This window comes from Cryptotermes secundus, unplaced genomic scaffold (assembly GCF_002891405.2).
Source record: "Cryptotermes secundus unplaced genomic scaffold, Csec_1.0 scaffold62, whole genome shotgun sequence".
NCBI lineage: Eukaryota > Metazoa > Arthropoda > Insecta > Blattodea > Kalotermitidae > Cryptotermes > Cryptotermes secundus.
The window spans coordinates 696,046-716,802 of record NW_019727786.1 but is presented as its reverse complement, the minus strand read 5'-3'; the positions used below and the strand labels follow the sequence as shown (position 1 = coordinate 716,802).

At 41.7% G+C, this 20,757-nt stretch overlaps 1 protein-coding gene across 1 annotated transcript in view; it reads left to right on the top strand.

Moving 5' to 3' along the window:
• LOC111864910 (metabotropic glutamate receptor 1) overlaps positions 1–20,757 on the top strand; it is a 228,313-nt gene that overhangs the window by 42,957 nt on the left and 164,599 nt on the right. Inside the window, exons 2-3 of the mRNA XM_023852521.2 lie at positions 14,758–16,120; positions 18,010–18,298. Of these exons, the coding sequence (XP_023708289.1) occupies positions 15,683–16,120; positions 18,010–18,298 (727 nt within the window). The 5' untranslated portion in view covers positions 14,758–15,682. The remainder of the gene's footprint in view (positions 1–14,757; positions 16,121–18,009; positions 18,299–20,757) is intronic.

The window sequence follows — 20,757 nt, the reverse complement described above, 5'->3', positions numbered from 1 at the left end:
AGTGTGACTTTGACTTTGACTTGAATTGGCGGTTGAGTCGAATTCTTCAAAGAAGGGTGAGAAGAGATGGCGCTATAATTCAGTTTGGGGGTCCACTATGGAATGTTAACCAGTGGATAACGGAAGAAGATCCATTGCTGCAATTCGTTACCAGAAAACGCCTAGCGAAGGAATAACCATTTTCAAAAGCTGTTACAAGTAAAGGCTAGTGGAATCAGACTGAGCAGACTTAGTGTTGAATGATTTATACTGTGGAAATCAGCAATAATGTAATAATTTTTAGCCGTTTCGATCTGTGTGTGGTTAATAAATCTATTCACCAATCAAATCCCCGTCTATAGTCCACAAAACAAGTGACAATATTATAGACAACATATTGAATTTTCTTTAATTTTGTTAACTACAGATATAGAATGAAAAACAAATCATTTCAAGCTACAGATGCATCTCGATCTTCTGAGATGTGACGCCGTAGAGCGTGGTACAGAGATACCGACGTTTCAAATTAATGTACAGCCTCCATGTTCACAGACAGAAACGTTTAAATCTTGAAGTCTGACACAGCAGGTTCCTCCGAAATGTTGGCACTTTTTATACCAAACTACACGGCGTCATACCTCATATAATCGTAATCTTAGTAATCACCGACGTGAGAACTACATTTCGCTAGTTAAAGTTGTTTACCTTAATGATGTCTACATCTGTCATTATGGAGAGAGCCACATCTGAGAACATCTGCATAGTTAGTGCTGATATTCAAGTGTCTGTATAATTTATTAATTTATTTAATGATGCTCTCATTACTTGAGACTTTGTCTACCATAAATCCTATAGATTATTTTTTTATTGCTAATGGGGTGGGACTAAGTCCCTTGTACTGCGGCCAGTTCTGGCCTATTGTACCAGCCCCAGATGATAGATAAGAGTGATTGTGGAGCAATTGGTGGAATGAAGATTGGCAGGGGAAACCGAAGTACTCGGAGAAAACCTGCCCCAGCGCCACTTTGTCCACCACAATTCCCACTCTACCAGACCCGAGATCGAACCCGGGCCGTCGCTGTGGGAAGCCAGCGATTAACCAATTGAGCTATGGCGCAGCCAATCCTATAGATACTATCCTGGGGTTGAAACTGAGACTTTGCTGTAAGATCTTGGCACGGTCCTGGGAATCATTGAATTAGACGTTTTACACTTGCCCAAAAAATATAGAAGGGAAGCAAGACTGTATACCCCTGAACTTCAGAAAAGTTACGTATTTGTTACAGACTAGAAAAGTTGTAGGCTATTTGGTACCATAGAATTCCATTCAACAAAACATCACGACCGGCTGGCCAACTTCTGGAAACCGCCGGTTTCTATGAGGTTAGGCTTCGCATTCAGAACCGTATTGTAGGTCGCAACTGCATTGTCAAGGGTTTGTATGGAGCCGACGTGTGAAGTGAGACACAGATACGAGGTGCAAGTCACGTAGAAAGAGAAATAAATTTATGGTGCATTGCTCTTTGAAACCGACCCGATTTTACTTGGAGAAAAGCCGGATATACGTCTCAGTTTCCAGTAACGATTTATCTATCAATTTCTTCAACACCAACATAGATATTGTTTCCACTTACACCTTGAAATGCCACTGAAACCCTACATGTATCAGGCAATACTGAACGAGGTAGCTATGAAAGTAGTTTATGTAAGCACCACTTTCACACAAATCTTTCCTTCGATTTTTCCTTTATTTCTTTATTGGTACTTTATTTCACAAAATGGACAATTTGTTGAGCACATAAGTACCAGAATTAAAGCGGGAAATGTTATGCGTTTGATAATTATCAAACAATAAATGTCACGTAAGAAGATATTTCGTCATTTGTTATGGCCGTCTACTTCCGGCCAGGTGGGACTAAAGTGCGATCCTTTTTTTTCAGACATGGGGATTTCAGTCTCATTTCACTGGAATTCTTTCGGACTAATATTTTCATAAGGCCGCGCCATAGCTCAAGCAGTTAGTCGCTGGCTTCCCACCGCGGCGGCCCGTGTTCGATCCCGGGTCTGGTAAAATGGGATTTGTGGTGGGCAAAGTGGCGCTGGGGCAGGTTTTCTCCGAGTACTTCGGTTTTCCCTGCCAATCTTCATTCAACCAATTGCTCCACAATCACCCTCACCTATCATCTGGGGCTGGTACAATAGGCCAGAAGTGGCCGCAGTACAAGGGACTTAGTCCCACCCCACTAGCATTATAAAGAAAACTTCAAATAAGACTCTTCTCATATTTGAAATTAGTTCTTAAAAAGTAGGATTTCAAGTTTGAGTGGATTAAGCTGGCTCAGTGGAGGACATTTGCGATAATAAATGAAATTGAAGATCATAATTTGAAATAGTCTGATAGAAAAGCACCAACGTTTCGATGGAACCCAGTGCCTCCATCTTCTCGTCTATTTTGGAATGGAGGCCACTTACTTATCTACCAGCGTCACTTCCCAGAAGACGGTAATCTTCATATTCATGGCCCTGAGAACGTCTGTTCTTGGAGTAATGAAAATTTGGCTACCTTCAAACCTGGAAACATCTTCATAGGCTGATCGCGTATCAACGTTTGAAGGCGCACTCTGCACCACGAATGTGCTTACGCAATGCCATCCAATTTTCCGTTGCTATTGTGTTATCTCTGCCTGCTTCATTCAATGCGATTTTTCTGCGTCATTGATTGATGAGAGCGGTGGGACTCCCAACAAGTTGTGGTCTCGACACGATTTATGGAACAGCTGCCAAGGGAGGGGATGGGAGGGGATTGCGCAAGCTAACAAGTTATTTTTATTCACCAGATGGAGGCACCATTGTTTCAGAAGTCCACGCTGTGACAAGTTATATTCAAGTCGGGTGTCATTTGTCACTTCATCATATCACTTCACTTGCAGCACGCGGAACCCCGTGGATTGATCTGGCTTCGAATTCTGCCCTTGTTCGAAGCGAGGTTCACGTCATATTTTTTTACCTGCCTTTTGTTCTTGTTTTATTTCGTCTGTTCTCTCTTTCCTTCAGTCTATCCTTTCCTTTCCAGTTTCATGTCAAGTACGTTTCGATGGAAGTACGAACTTCTGAATTACGCTGTAATTTTGTCGTTAAGATACAGGCTTTAGAAAGGCTGAAAACTAATATGACAAGGTTACTAGGTTCTTGACTTTTTTTTCCATCGTCCGGTATTCTAGAAAATATAAAACATAGCGTTTCGGAAACTGGATATATTTCTGTCCTCAGGTGAGGGGGGGGGGGTTGTCCAGTGATTCAGATTAGCTTTTTCTAAGGGGTCCAACAGTGTAGGTGCCTTCTTCCCCTCACACGAGTACGGAAACAGATCCAGTTTCCGAAACGTCATGTTTTCTATCTTCTAGAACACCGGATGATGGGTTAAGTCCCAAAACAAAATAATACTGTGTGTTATACACCGACATCAGAACCCTTTAGAATCTGATATGACAAGATGGTCCTCGTTAAGGTTTCTATCCACTTACTTCTATCCTCTACAAGAAGTAGACGTCTATGCAGGGGCAATCTCCACATCTGTTATAGCGTAGTCGGTGTAGCGACGGGCTACGGGCTGCACAACCGAAGGGTCGGAGTTTGAGTCCCGGTAGGGTCAAGAGTTTTCTCTTCTCCACGTCGTCCAGACTGACTCTGGGCCCCACTCAGCCTCTTTTCCAATGTGCAGCGGGGGCTCTTTACCCGGAGGTAAAGCGGCCGGTGCGTGAAGCCGACCACTCGTCTCCAACTAGTGCCGAGGTCAAGAAAACTTGGGTCTATACATCCACTCCCCATACGCCCTAATGGCGTAGTGCTTTCGTTAAGTACAGACATATATTTTACCTATGATCGAAAACAAGGTTATCCTGATATATAGATTGACCCGCTTTGTGAATAAGCCAGAGAAGTTGCCGATAGACCACGGCGTTTTGTGTGCGACGGCTGAAACTAGACGATAGATAAAATCTTAGGGTTTTACTGATGTAGAGTCGATTCCTGGAGATACTATGCTTAGATTGACGACAATTCAGGGAAGATGGATAGAGTAGCGAAATTAATGATACAATATAAAGATTCATTCTACGTTAATCTTCTTTTGGCCGACGCAGGTAACCTATGGATCAGATATCGGCAATTGTTTTCACTTATGGTAAAAGCTATCCCTGTAACAGACCGTGGAGGCTCATAAGGTTGAGAGACGTCGAGGCTCCCACGTTCTTCTGGACAAACGGCCCACAGATGGCAATGATGTCAGCCTTACGCGCCGGCCTCTCTTTACCCTCCCGAAGATTCCTTGTACTCATTTTTGTTAGAGGCTGAGTCGACCCCAAGGCCATAGTGCGGCTGGAGAGATTAGGTCAACTGAAAAGTCCAATGACTTCATTGGGAATTAAACCCACAAACTTCCGACTTGTAGCATAGTACATCAACAATCTACGCTACCGCGCTCCCCCCAGTTTTTGCTTATGGGCAACGTGGAATTATTCCAATCGAGGACCAGAATATACCAAAATAAACATTTAGTTCCTAAAAACTTGAAGACACAGCAGTCGCTTCACTGCCTGAACGTGCTCCACTTTTGCAAGAAAACACTTAACATGTCACTATATGCTAAAGAGTTCGTGAAGTGGGCTCGGCCCGACCCTCTAATACACACAAAGAACAACAGTACATGAATATGTTAGTTAGCATTTCTCGTAATGAGCAATGGAATGAGCTTGCGGCTTCCCAGACTTATAATAAGAGAAATGCACAGTCCACAGAAATGGTTCAGACAGTGGACGATATTTCTATTGCTAGTGGGTTGGGACTAAGTCCCTTGTACTGCGGCCACTTCTGGCCTATTGTACCAGCCCCAGATGATAGGTGAGGGTGATTGTGGAGCAATTGGTGGAATGAAGATTGGCAGGGGAAACCGAAGTACTCGGAGAAAACCTGCCCCAGCGCCACTTTGTCCACCACAAATCTCACTTGACCAGACCCGGGATAGAACCCGGGCCGCCCCGGTGGGAAGCCAGCGACTAACCGCTTGAGCTATGGCGCGGCCTCAGTGGACAATTTTGTCAGTTCTGGTCACTCCATTAAATTGTCAAGAGGTCGGGTTGTCGGTCAGCCAGCAAGTGAACCGACCACCACCGACAATCAAATAATCTGACAGCCAGTCAGTTTGTCAGCCAGATAAGTCGGTCAGTCACTCATTAGATTAAAGAATAAATAAATCGGTGAAAATGTCCAGTCATTCAAGTGATAAATCATTCAGTCAGCTTTGAAAATCAGCCAATATTTCACTCAATTACTCGATTAGGCACGTAGTAAGGAGTCGGTAAACCTATCAGGCAATCAATCATTTTTCATTCACATGATGAGTCAATCTTTCGATGTATCACCCCCGGAAATCGATCCATACAACTCACTCACTCATGGAGCTGAGCTCTTCTTGAGAAGCTGCCAATTGTGTAGCTACTCAAGAATTTCCCAACATTTTAGCATTTTATGGAACCCGAAAGTTCATTATCGTGTTCACAACAGCCCTCCAGCAGTCCCTATCCTGAGTCAGATCAATCGAATCCACACCATCCCATCCTAGCTCTCTAAGATCCATTTTAATACTGTCCACCCACCTATGCCTTGGTCTTTTCAGTAGTCTCTTTCCTTCCGGCTTTCCCACCAATAACCTATATGCATATCTCTTCTCCCCCATTTGTGCTACATGCCCCGCCCATCTAATCCTACTCGACTTGATCATTCTAATCATAGTTGGAGATGCGTACAGTTATGAAGCTCCTCAATATGCAGTTTTCTCCAACCTCCTGTCACTTCTTCTCTCTTGGTTGATCCATACAATAAGTAGCTAAATCAGCTAATCTACCTCTACAGTTTGTAATCAGGGAAGCTAACATTCCACTTATCAAATCAATCAAGCATTCGCCCATTCGATGAGTCCAACAAATCGATCTATCGAGCAATCAATCGATCTATCAATCAGTGTCTATCCATCTGTTTCGCAAAATCGCTCTGTTACTGTTCAGTATATTTGTATTGAGAAGACACGAATAGCAGCATTCTGGCAGTCGTTTGGGCGACTGAAGAAAATATGCAGACTTTTTTTAGTTATTTTATTCCAACACTAAAGGCATTTTGCTCTAAGGGGTTCATATTGTTGTACACTAACAATGTTCCCTTGGTAATGAGGGGCCCTGATATGTAATACAATACCGTCTAACCTACTTCTTGCCAGCAGCACACACATCCACGAGACTGCTCGTCCGATGATTGAATCCCAAGTGCGAACATAATGAGTCCTTAATGAGACCACAGGATGCCACAACAAGGTGTTCCATAAATGACGGACACCGTCAGGACAGGAAACTGAGAGAGGAAAATGCATTTAGAAAATACTTCTCTACAATACAGTGATGGAGGCATGCGGTAGCATAGTTGGTAAAGACACTACGCTACAAGCCGGAAGGTCTCAGTTTCGAGTCCCGATGTGGTGGATTTTTTTCAATAGACCTAATCGTTCCAGCCGCACTATGGCCCTGGGTTCGACTCAGCCTCTAACAGAAATGAGTACAAGGAATCTTCCTGGGGGGTAAAGGGCGGCCGGCGCATAAGGCTGACAACCTTACCGCCATCTGTGAGCCGATTGTCTAGCTAATATGGGAGCCTCAACGTCTCACAACCCTATGGGCCTTCACGGCCTGTTACAGGGATAGCTTTTTACAATACAGTGATGGCTGACCTACTTACTCCGGTTCATTTTTAATCTTGTAAATTAATGAGTGGGTATTTGTTTAACAAGACTGTTGGAAGCTGAGCATACGCATTGTTGAATAATAGGTTGAATGATGATTAGTGAACAGGGAACGACATGATAGGAAGTGGTCGTGGTTTAAAGTGAGTTGCTTAAGAATATATCACAAAGAATATAAATATTCTTACTTATTCATTATAGTAAGTAGAGATCTTAATGCGGCCTGCTACAGGCTGTGTAAGTTCTGTATTGCCATAAGCTGTTTCAGAAGAACCTCTTAAATTTCAATTCAAACTTACGTAAAGTGTGAGATGAAGCAAATTTATAAGGACCAAACTGCAATACGTTTTGCAACTTACTATTTAAACCTCCAATAGAATTTCGCAGAAATTCGTTGAGCAAAGATAAAGATGTCCCGTGCTTAATTAATTAGTCACTATGCCATGAAGACTTATAGGGGAGTGGAGGTATAGCTCCACCATTCTTGACCTCGGCACTAGTTGGAGGTGAGTGGTCGCTTCACGTTCGGGCCGCTTTACTGCCGGCGAAAGAGCCCCCAGTACCTATTGGATAGGGAGGTTGTTGGGCCTCAGTTTCGGTCTGAACACTGTGCAGAAGAGAAAAATCTTGCACTGCCAGGAGTCGAATCCAGGCTGTCCAGCCTATCCCGACTCCAAATTCCTGGAAACCAAGAAGGAACAAAGGAACGCGAGCGCCTTCGGGCTGATTATACACGTACCTATTGTTTCATAATGAGGAAGTAACGAGAACATTTATGATCTATACATGTTATCAGGACAGCGTTTTATGGCATATGACGACTGCTTCCTTCCAGATCCCTTCCGATTCATTACCCATGAGCAATCCGACAATTAGACTCTATGTGGTCTGGATTCTAACAGTTTCAAAGGAACCACAACAAATATTTTTACTTCTCACAAAGCGTTATTAATACAAACAAAAGAGAAGGAGAACATCATACAAGATTACAGAAGACAAGACATTTCTATCAACACCTATGCTGGGATAATATTGTGACGTGTATACCCACTGCTGGCCAACGGGTCATTAAACACATTCCCACAACGCAACAATAAGACTCCTATCATTAATCAACGGAGCTGTAAACACGCTCTTTAACAATAAAAGACGGTGTTTTCTGTGAAGTCCGCCCTGAGGCTATATAACGAGGATCTCACGCAGCTAGAATGAGAATTGTCTCGTTCTGGAGATGTCAGTCGAACGCGATTGAAAATAAATGACAAGAAAAAAATAGATTAGGGAAAGAGGACCTCATGCGTGCTTGGAATTTACTATGAGACTGTGATAAATCCGTTACCAGGATGCGGCTTGTGAAGACGGCACTACATTGTCAAATCTGCAATAAAAATTGGACTAGCTTTACAGCCCGGAATGAAACTTGATATCTTAATAACAAAAGGAGGTTTGTTATCGCTCTGTAATCCTGGTTCATCCCAGACTTTTTGTGTTGCTTGGTGCCCATTTTAAAGCGATTAGCTTGGTGTTGTGGTGCTCGTATTGTTAGAGCCGGGATCATCTGCAGCTGGACTCCTGATAGTGTTATCGCCCCCCGTGAGTTATATATGGGCTGTAATTTGTAATTCTAATGAAGAGACTTAGGAATGACAATAAAGTCAGCTTGTCCTCGCACAGAAGCTTCTGTGAGATCCCATGCGGCAAGTTAAATCAGTTCGTTGGGCATTTACTGCAGACGTTTTGTATGTGACACTCTGTGAGCAAGGGGGTACGGTCAGTAGAATGACTAGGTTATAGGCTGGGCGACTGGAGATTCGGTGTTTGTTTCTAGGCGAGAGCGAAGGATTTTTCTATGCCGTATTATCCAGACCGTCTCTAGTGTGAGTTAAGCCTCCTATCCAATAGGTAAAGTGTGCGATTTCTCAGGGGTTAAGCTGCCGGGGTATAATGCTGATCCATCATCTAGACCTAGTGATAAAGATTAGGAATGACTGGAACTCTAACTCCACAAGAAGGCCAAGGAACATATTGGGCTGTAGTGCAAATTCTTCATGCTTTACCCTTGTTTTGTATTTAGAACATTTGCGCTATAATTTTTCTACAGAACTGTATGAAATATGGCCATAAACTACGTAGATCAAATGTCACTGCGTAACGAGGGATATTTATGATTGATATACGAACGATCATGGGTTTGAAACTAGTCCTGGAGACGGTTGTTTTGACTGAGGGACCTAAATACGAATCCTTCCAACCGCGCTATGGCCCTGGAGTCGACTCAGCTTCTAACAGAAATGAGTACCAGGAATTAATTAAATAATTTTCTTGGGGAGTAAAACGCGGTCGGCGGGTAAGGCTGACAACCTTACCGCCATCTTTGAGTCTATTGTCTAGATAATGTGGGAGCCTCAACGTCTCACAACCCTATGGGCCTTCACGGCCTGGTACAGGGAAAGCTTTACTTTTTTTTACATTATGGAATATAATCTCTCCAGTTTTGTCGTATCAAAAATGTCGGTTTGATATTTGTCTCTTTTCTTCAGCATTTCTTTTCCTCTCGCCCTCACTTTGGATCCTAGGGTTGATTTCTCAGTTTCATTGATCATTTTACAGACGGTAGGACTCCTTGGACGGGTGATCAGCTCGTCGCAAGGCCTCTGCCTAAACACAGAACACAAACACAGAATAAACGCATACGCACACCAAACATCCATGCCTTGTGTGAGATTCGAACCCATGATCCCGGCTTTGGAGCGAGCGAAGACAGTACATGCCTTAGATTTTTACTTGAGCATACAGATGACATAATTACTGTGTGTGACAGATGGTGTTAATTACAAATCGGCCTCATCTCATCATTACATAGCATGTGCACACTGTAATGCCTTATTTAATTATAAGAGACGGTTTGTGCTCTATGTACGCTTTCTTGCATGCGGATGAAACGTAGAAGAAATATCTTAATACATAGCATGTACTATAACGGTTTTCATTTTCGTTGTCTTGTAACGGCATATAGTGAACGACATTTAAATAACCTGTTTTGGCATAATGAAACAAGAGGAGAGAGGAAAGGAAGGAAGGAAGGAATAGGAAAAAGTGACGAACGTATGGAAAATGAGATGGTAAATTAATACGAGTGAAAAAAGAAAGGAAAGATAGAAAGGAGCGTGGAATGAACACACGAAAGTAATTATTTTCCTCGCGAGTCTAACCGTGTAAAGGCCGCAATGAGTCACCACTGGATAAGAGAACGCGCTGAGATTCTTCCGCGGTTTGTCGCAGTGCATGCAGGGAATTACCGAGACAGTACACGCAATACGCCATGATAGGTTTCGTCCACATCCCTTCCAAATGACAATAAATTATTACAGTTTATCATTCAACATTAAATTACTTTCTTATTTGATAGTGTATATCTAAGAATTCCATACTCGTAAAAACCATGACCCTGAGAACTTCAAGTCTAATACAGCAACAGTATAGTTTATATAACAAATGAACGGGAGTCAGAATAGCTCAGTCAGTATAGTGACTGTACTATAGCCAAATGAATGGGAAATCGGTATTCGATTCCAGCAAGACAAATTGTAAAAAAGTAAGTAAAAAGTAAAGATATCCCTGTAACAGGCCGTGAAGGCCCATAGGGTTGTGAGAATCTGAGGTTCCAACATATTCCATATAATCGGCTCATAGATGGTGGTAAGGTTGTCGATCAAACGCACCGGCCGCGCTTTACCCCCAATAATATTCTTGGTACTCATTTCTGTTAGAGGCTGAGTCGACCCCAGGCCCATAGTGCGGCTGGAAGGATTAGGTCAGTTGAAAAAATCCAATGACCTCTTCGGGACTTGAACCCGCGACCTTCCTGCTTGTAATATAGTGCCTCAACCACAGGACAGATTGTATCTTCCAGACCTAATCTGGGACTCACCAAGTCTCCCATCCACAATATACCTGAGTCCTTTTCCTGCGGCTAAACAGACGGGGGTCCTGCAACTAACCGTTCACCTCCGAATATGTAGATCTGATGTTCAGAATACGTGGAGTTAACACGTCCACATAAAGCGACTTTTAATTGCGGACATATGCAGGTTCTCGTTTAATAAATGAAAATGCTCTCAGTATAATTTTCAACGGGCAGTGTAATAGTAAATTTACAGTTTTTATTGTCTACTATCCATAAAACGTTGACTTGAAATTTCAAATATGATGTAAGAGTGTACGATATTTTCCCCTGTATAAGTAAATTCATTTGTTCCGAACAGAAATTGTGTTTCCCATCGATATATCTTCTTAGTAGCACGGACAATGTTAATACGAATCTCATAGCTTTCATAGAACAACCAGTTAAATGGGACCAGTAAATCTCACTCATCCCCCTCATGCAATGTCCTGACTTCAGGAATTGCATTTAAATTACAGAACTGGATTGCGACTGGCTGTAATGTTGTTTGAGAAATGTTACCGAATTGTCTGGCTTTCCTTCTGTACCAAAATAAAATCCAAATCAGTGGCTTAGCAGACTTTGATGTGAACATTTACCATAAACACTGAGTATCCGAGACGCCTGAATGGTCCACTGGAATCGCGGGTGCCGCCTGGGACACAGATCAATCATGCAGCACTATGGTAGAGGAACCCGCAGGTTCAAAAGCGGCAACACCGCAACCTGTTATAGGACACTAACCAGAGGCAGCTCCGTCCACCTCACACCCTCGCAACCTCCTTACCTGATAATGGAAATATAATGGGTCACATAGAACACAGTGGCTTCTCGATCTATGGCATGAACGAACTTTGCTCACTCGAACTCTGGGATCGTGGGTTCGAACCCAGCTCAAGGCACGGATGTCCATATTGTGTGCATTTATTCTGATTTATGCTGTCCTGTGAGTAGGTAGTGACCTTGCGTCGGGCTCATCCTCCGTCCAGGAGTCCTACCGACTGAGTACAAGACCATGAGACTGAAAAAGCGACAAAGGCCCAACAAAGGGCTGTAGAGCCATTATAATAGTAATTCAATTCAATTCTTTATTATTTATGTGCCGAGTCAACAGCCGCAAGGCCAATTACAAAGAGAGCACAATAATAATCATTAGCATAGATAATGATGTTTTTTCAGTATTCGTTATTCACACGTATTAGACAATTGTTGCACGCAGTGGGAGGTATGTAATGCATGAGAAATTTTAATCAGGAAATCTGATAGGAAGAGATTATTTGAGAAACGCGGGTGTAGAAATGAGGGAACTATCGAAGTGCGCCCTAACGTAACTGGATATGGTGATGTGGGGTGGTTTGAAGTAACTCAAATCAGAGACCATAAAATACTTGCAATTTCTTGACTAAATTAGCGACTACCAGGTTCTCAAAAATAAATTTACTTTGCGAAATTACGTATTAACCTGCCTACACCTTAATATTTGTTTATTGTTTCCAGTATTTCACAGTGGACTGAAAAAAAGGTTCATATATGGAAGCAAAATATGTAGCAAATCGATGTGTTTACAAGAAGGTCGAATTTTGTTATGTTTTACAATTAACTAAATCTTTATACAAGGTCTTTCTACAAAAGATATTAATCAGCTGGTTAAGAAATTGCCCGATTTACTGGAACCAAAAGATTAATTGCTGTATCCTGTTAACCCCGGTCTAGGATTCTGTCCTCAATAATCTGGAAGCCCTTAGACCCGAACACATAATTCGTAAGAGGTGTTCTAGCGCTATCCTCTCTCCTGCATACAGCATATGCGTCGCAAGCCGTCGGGTTTTCGGACCTAACTGTCGTATAAATTTCTTGCTTGTTACACCCAATGAGTGATGTGTATCCTTTCCATTTTATCATTCTAATAATGAAGGTGAGAAGCCTACCAACATGAAACTCTTCATCTCTCTTCTTTTCCCATCCTATTTCCCTTTACTTTTTTTATGTAAAAAAACAAGTTTAGTAGTGGAGTGGATAATTTATCAATTCTCTGTACTTTTCGGCGTAACACAGACCAATAAGGCCGCTCCATAGCTCAAGCGGTTAGTCACTGGCTTCCCACCGCGGCGGCCCGGGTTTGATCCCCGGTCTGGTCAAGTGGGATTTGTGGTGGACAAAGTGGCTCTGGGGCAGGGTTTCTCCGAGTACTTCGGTTTCCACTGCCAATCTTAATTCCACCAATTGCTCCACAATCACCCTCACCTATCATCTGGGGCTGGTGCAATAGGCCAGAAGTGGCCGCAGTACAAAGGACTTAGTCCCACCCCACTAGCAATAAAAAAACACAGAAAAATTTTTATATGTTTTTCCATTATTGTTCTAGAAATCAAATTTTACACAAAATTTCAAAATAATTGACCACGTTCTGCGAACTTCATGACGATGAAGCCACAGTTATGCTAGTGAGAGGCGTTTGAGCAGAATGTTAAAACTGTACGCGGTGCTCATACTCCAAGTTTCTGTTTTGCAAGTCTGCTGTTCCGTTTACTGGAATGAAACTAGGAACAAAAACCAGCGGTCGCTGTAAAAATGGCGAAGGCACCAAAGGCTCCTTGCGCTTCCAATCCCGTCTCACACTTGCAACTGTAAGTTACTTTCAGAAACGTTTTAAAGATGTAATATAATAAACCAGAAGCACGAATTTTATGTGTGCTGCTTGTAGCTTGATGAAAAGCTCTCGCAGCAACTGAATGGCTGAATGCCTGGCCAACTTGCTACCTTGCTAACATAACTGCCTGACTAACAGGATTGTCATCTCTAAGTGAGTCACTCTAATTATACGTGTAAACGATTCACTGACTAATTTTTATTTATGTAATTGTCAATTACGTTTACTACCTAGATAACTCACCGACGTAATTAATTTAATATTTTAATTAATCTGAAATTTCTTAGCGAAATGAAGCCAAGCAAATCAGTTGACTTCATAAATCAGCAAAAAGTCAAAGTAAGTATTTTGTATTTGAGATGTCTGACGAAAGAATTTAGTATAAATGCCTCAATAGTAAATTAATTGTTTGGCTGAATTTCCATGTTTTTAACAGGAAGTTATAACCGCTCACTTCCTTTGTGCCCGTTTCGTTGTGCGCCACTCCACCACCGCTCACTTCTTTGGGTTCTTTACTTTAATCAGTAGAGCTGGGTTCCTATCCCAGGGTCTTATAAGGGTCTGGCTCGGACAGGGCAGGAAGAACACTTCACTACAATCACCCACCTTTCGACGGTTGCACTTAGTAGTCCTTTAATCCCTTCCAGCTTTCTGCATACAACTGAATTTATTAATACTATTGATTTGAACTGTACTTATACTATTTTACGGAAGGGCCGTAGTGGTAAATTTAGTGTCCGACTTTGCCGAAAGTAGTGTCAAGACTTTCCGAGGTGGAATCCCTCTCTCTGAATTCTGAGGTCCACGAACCCCAGACTCCAAGAGAAATCCACTCCTCCACTTCTGCCATTGGTTAATTTCTCAAACTAGGAGGTTCCCTAAATTTTGAATTCCCAATCATGTTGCTCTGCTATGTGATTCTGGCAGATGCTGACCTGACGCTAAGGATGACAGCCCCTTGATGCATTACGGTCAGGGTGTGAGGCTCCGACCGTCCCACTTCTAAGTTATCGCTGTCCCAAGCTGTCAGCTCTCATTTTCTCAAAGCCTTTCCGACGTTGCTGAAACTGCCAGAATTCCAGGAAAGTACCAGATGTTACTTCCTGTTCACATAGCAGAACTTGAACTATGTCCCTTCCGCGTGTAAGAGCTGGCTATCTGCCGGATCTCTTTGTTTGTAATATTGTTAATCTTAACTTAATACAAGATTTAATTTTCACACAACACTCCTCCAGTCAGAATGGACGGTTACAAAGTCAACAAAAGTAGATGGACACTAAATAATTTCCTAAAAATCTATTAAATGCATAATAATCCGCCATTCTCTGTCAATTCCGCAGTAATTTGTTTCAAAACATGTCCCAAATAAAATAATTTGTTTCGTATTCCTTGTTGCAGATCTGCCTGAATTGGGGCACAGGACCAGCAAGCAGAGCCATCTCTATTCCGTATCCATGAAGCTGGCAGCTCAGAGATGCAATAACTGCTCTTCTGGCAGCATGTATGGCGTTCAGAGGAAGCTCAGTATCGACAGTGACGACCTGACAAGTGGAAGCTCTGTCCACTTGAGATTCCGGTGTTGTAGCGCTAGCCACTTCAAGTGTCACGTTTAGGGTTTTAGATTTTGGACTCCTGAAGGTATAACCGTGTCCCAAATTAAGAGTTTAATAAAAAGGATCATGTTTAAATACGATTATCTTTCGATATCTTTTAGTGAATGAACAACCTCAATTGACAGTATGAATAAATATAGGAAAGCGAAAGAAGACACAGAACACTATATTACTAGTAAAATTATTATTTATTCAAATCAATGAAAGTATATCCCTCGAAGATTTTTTTTAGTCTTAGAGTATTGAATCCAAATTAACAATACAGCATGTAAAATAGTAGTGTACATATGATATTATAATGCACACCTATTCTTTGAATTAGGTGGATTGGAAAAACAACAAAACTGACAAATTATTTAGCTGAAAAAACATATAAAAATCCTATATATACAGAAAGATATAGTATCATTTAGATATATGAAAAATTTAAATGTCGGTTTGATGAGAGAGACGTATGACAAATTCCAGTGTCCATCGTGATGTATGAAACAAAGTTTAGGCATATATATTCTGAAGAATAATTGAAGGAATAGTTTAAAATTTCAGTCACGTTATTGATATGTTTAACATGACTTGGGTGCAGAAAATCTAGACCAAAGAAATTAACGAAACGTGTGTCAGTCGTCATGACTATACACTCAACTAGATTTATGTTTACAAGCACGACCAGGGCGTTTACTTAGAATAAATCTTGTGCGATATTCTTCGGCATGCTGAGAGACGTAAGGTTATTCCCCATTACTCTGATCTACGTATCAGTGCTGCTATCTGGACGCGAGGTGCATTGCGAAGTCGGCGTGTTGCCACAACATGAGCAGGAGCAGCAGAGGATCTCTGCCTTGCTGAAAGGCGACTTCATTATCGGAGCCCTATTCTCAGTGCATCACCAGCCGAAACAGAAGCGAGTAGGCAACACACTCAAGTGTGGTCGGGTCCGAGAGATGTACGGGATCCAGCGGATCGAGGTCACTTTCCAGACGATCGATCGCATTAATAACGATCCTACGATCTTGCCGAACGTGACGCTTGGTGTGGAGATCCGAGACTCGTGCTGGTACGCACCGGTCGCTCTGCAGCAGAGCATCGAGTTCATCAGGGACTCCATTTCTCCTGCGACGCCAGCAGACACGTGCAGCGTTGATCAACAGGTGAGGACTCGCCCAGGGTCTTCCGTCACCAGTTGGCAGTCATTCAGTTACTTGTCAGTAATCATTACATTAGCCACTTAGACTGCCTATTAATTCAGTTTGCAATTGTGTAGGTATGTGTGTTTGTATGTACGTAGGCATTTATCAACATTTCACGGTATTGATTTTGTGATGATATCCGGAACACGTTTATGCAGTCCATCTCAGGACTATACCAGATCTAGTGGCAGGAATTCAACCAGCTGTGACAATAGTCGATGCCAGCACGTTAAGGTGTGTTCGAGAAGATGCCGCACCGCGCACTGTCGTCTGCCTGGAAACGGAGCGAGGACACTTGTACTAGTAAGACATTGTAACTGCAAGGCGCCCGTGGTCTGATCTTCTGATAGCTTATGCAATTCTACGGTGACATATTTCTTGAAAACTAAACGTCACAGGACATATGTTGTACGAGAATTTCTACTTGTTAAAACAAAGAATCATAGTATTGAGACTTTGTGGACGAATTTCGCTTCACTCTGCGTTTACTGCTGCATATGCAAATCTAGGACGGGCCATGCTGCGGCAATGATTTGCTTGAAAATCTAATCCTAACCTGTTTAAGATCCTATAAACAGGCTAATGAATTCTGAATTGAATGGCGGGCAATAATAACGGCGATTCATTTGCTAATTTGACCCTCTGTATAGGTTTCTCAGGCAGTGAGGTGCGAAATGTTGCTAGAATTTCTGTTTTCTGTGTTAGGACAATAAATAAAACATGCGATCCTCCCTTAAATGTGCTGTTGAGAAACCTGAAGCTACTCCGCACTAGATCCTTATTACAGCGGGCTCAACATTTTCTTTCTTGTTTGGCGTAGAAAGCCTTAAGGGATGTTTTACGTTCCATTTGTGAGGTTGGCTGTTACGTACCCCAAGGTACATGGAACTTCTTAATGAAATAAAGCTGCATACACGTTTATATGTTTGTATGAACCTGCGTACAAATATACTACATACATATAATGAGTATTATGTGGTGATGTATGCATATGCTCGTGTATGTATATGAATACATGTGTGTGTGTTGTATGTATATGTGCATATGAATATATACAAACATATGGATGGATGGAAGGGAGGATATAAGGATGGATATATGCATATAAGTAAATTTGTACGTACTAGGCCATGAAGATATATGGTCGAATGAATGCTTAATTCTATATATTCTTGATCTCGGCATTAGTTGGAAGTGAGTCGTGAGCTTCACACTTCAGCCGCTTTACCCCCCGGAGAGAGAACCCCCGTACCCATTGAATAGGAGTTTGGGTGGGCCCCAGAACCGGTCTTGACGAGGAGAGGAGAAAAATGTTGCAACTACAGGGACTCGAACCCCGACTCCTCGGCCGTCTAGCTCATAGGCAGTCGCTGTACCGACTGCGCTATCCATTATGCATTATGGATATATTTATATATGGGTTATTAATGTATAAATGTGTTTAAGATCCATGTATAAATATTATTTAATTATTTCTTCTAGCAGCGAAAGGGAATATAGTATTTCCCTTTGCCTCCCGTGGGTCCGGATCGGCTTTTGGGGCCAACCACCCTACTGTTCAATAGATACTGGTGGTCTTTCCGGGCGTGTAGGGGTTTGAACTCACCTTCGTCTGTAGAAGTGACACAGTAAAAACGCTTTGACGTTTGCATTCCGTCTTACAAACGTGTCTACGACTTAATTTTATCTTCTGTGTATCAAACCTCTCGTGAATACGTCAAGGATGAAAACATGGGAGGGAACTGATAAATGAATACCAAAATGTTATCGTAATATCCGAAATAAAGGAAACACTTTGGAGCCATAAGCATGTATAAACTCTAAGAACCAAAATATTTTATGTTCTGCAGCCGAAATCGAGACGTTCGCCACTTGAGAACGGCGTGAAACGACGCAGAACGCCTCTGGTGGGTGTGATCGGACCCGCTTCAAGCTCTGTAGCTATCCAGGTGCAGAACTTGTTGCAGCTGTTTCAAATTCCGCAAATCGGCTACTCTACCACCAGCAAGGACTTGAGCGACAAGAGCCGGTTCAGCTATTTCCTTCGTGTCGTGCCGTCTGACTACTATCAGGCGCAGGTTATGGTCGACATCGTCCGGAAATACAACTGGACCTATGTATCCGCAGTCAACACTGACGGTGAGTAAGCTGTGGAGACCCCCAAACATCAGTTCAATTCCTACATAAGTGTGTGAGTTAAATGAGATAGTAACCTATACGTAGAGATATAAACCATCTTACTCCTGCATAAGAAATAGAGGGTGATTCTAAATTATTGTCGGGATTTCCATGGCCTATAAACGGAAACACCGACAGTAATTTAGAATCACTCTGTATATTGAATAAATTGTCTCACACTTTCGTGCTGGAAAATAGAGCTCACTTCCCTGACGGTTGTAAGCGAAGGACATCGAATAACGTCACGACAATTGTTCCTGGGAGAGTAAGATATCAGTTCTTAATATGCAGCCTGTCCTAACTGCAGCGCAAATATTTCGCAAAGACTGAAGTTACTTCCAGAGCCTAATTACCTCATAACTGTGCAAGCATAAGATTTGTTTCATTCCGGTCCGTCACACTAACAATATCATGAAAAGTTAAACAGTTCCGTCCAGTGTGACAGGTGAAGATTTTTCTTATTTCAATTATTTATGTCCTTGCATGTTTCGGTCTTCAGAGACCATCATCAGAGGGACACCTTTACATCAATACAGTTGGAAAAAGACAACACGAAACTACTTGGTTTATAAATTCCAATAGAATCTTAACAAACCAATTTAAATATTTTAATGTATTGGAACAGCCGCTGTAGTTGTAGAAACTTTAGATTTTATACTCAATTATATATTAATATTATATTTTATATTTTCATGTTCAGAACATTTATTGTAATATTAACTTCCAACTGTATTGATGTAACAGTGTCCTTCTGATGATGGTCTCCGAAGACCGANAGAGACCATCATCAGAGGGACACCTTTACATCAATACAGTTGGAAAAAGACAACACGAAACTACTTGGTTTATAAATTCCAATAGAATCTTAACAAACCAATTTAAATATTTTAATGTATTGGAACAGCCGCTGTAGTTGTAGAAACTTTAGATTTTATACTCAATTATATATTAATATTATATTTTATATTTTAATGTTCAGAACATTTATTGTAATATTAACTTCCAACTGTATTGATGTAACAGTGTCCTTCTGATGATGGTCTCCGAAGACCGAAATATCTAAGGGCATAAATAATTGAAATAAGAAAAATCTTCACCAGTCACACTGGACTGAGCTGTTAAATTTTCATGTACGAGCATAACTAAATCCTTGGAGCACGGCTCTTCTTGAGAAATTTCTAGTTACTCACATAGCCAAGAAATTTCCCATATTTTCTGTTTGTTTTATATGTATTTTAATATTATCCGCTTCTAGGTCTCCTAATTTGTAATTTCCTTCAGGTTTCCTGGCTGCGACTTCGTATCTTTTCCAGAAACACTAACATTCCTGTATATATATAATGCAGGAACGTATTTTCGGACCTGCATTTCAATAACTTTATATGTTGTGTGTTGTTTATTCTGACTTTTCTGCAGATATGAATCGTCTACGTAAATCTGAAACCAATTTATGCCTCTGCTTGCACGAGTTGGTAATTATATACCCTCATATTTGCGATCTTCTCGCAAAAATTATTGCACACGCGTGTTGTGGGCTTCTGGGTTATTACATTTTGCAATGTGATGGGTGCGTACCAGCGTTTTGAAAGAACATATTGTTCCCGTCTCTACTGTGAGGTTGAAGCTAATAGTTGCTTCGAAACGGTTGTCCTCAACCACTAGATTATGATGTCTCAGAGGGCAACAATATTATTCTTGAAGAAAACAGTCTTCTGGGATTTGGCACCGTGTATATGCGGTGTTAACCGACGTTTCGTAGGAACGTATCGCCCTCTTCTACCCTGAAGATGGAGGCGATACGTTCCTCCGAAACGTCGGTTAACACCACATATACACGGTGCCAAATCCCAGAAGACTGCTGTCTTCATAGTCACCGCCGTGAAAGCCTCAAATCTTACAATATTATTCTTGCCTGCTTGAGAACCACAAATATTACATCATTAAATTACTTCATGCTGCATGTATGTCCTACTATAGACGTTTAATAAATATGAATTCGCACAAGACACAAGATGTGGGTGAACATATTTCGGTAAAGGAAGCAAGATGCTACAGCTCACACAGGATCGGGCTGAATAACGGTGGTGGGTCGCAGACATGATGAGAATGCTTAACATCTTGTCACTTCCCCGTTATTACATGAAACTAAAATGAATTCGATGTACTAGGGCTCCACCGCTTCATAGAAGGGGAATTGCTCAATCGCGCTCCGAGAAACCTTTTTCAATTTGACCAGTGAAGCAGACATTCCAGATTCCCTTCAAACGCAGGAAAAGCAAGGCCTTTGCCGCTCTTTTGAATAAAGAATGGAGAAGTTAATATGGTGAAGTTTCTTTTACACTCTTTTTGTGAAAGCGTGAAGCTGTTATCATTGGACAAACCCTAAAGAAAGGGGAATGCAAAAAGAATGACCGCAAAAC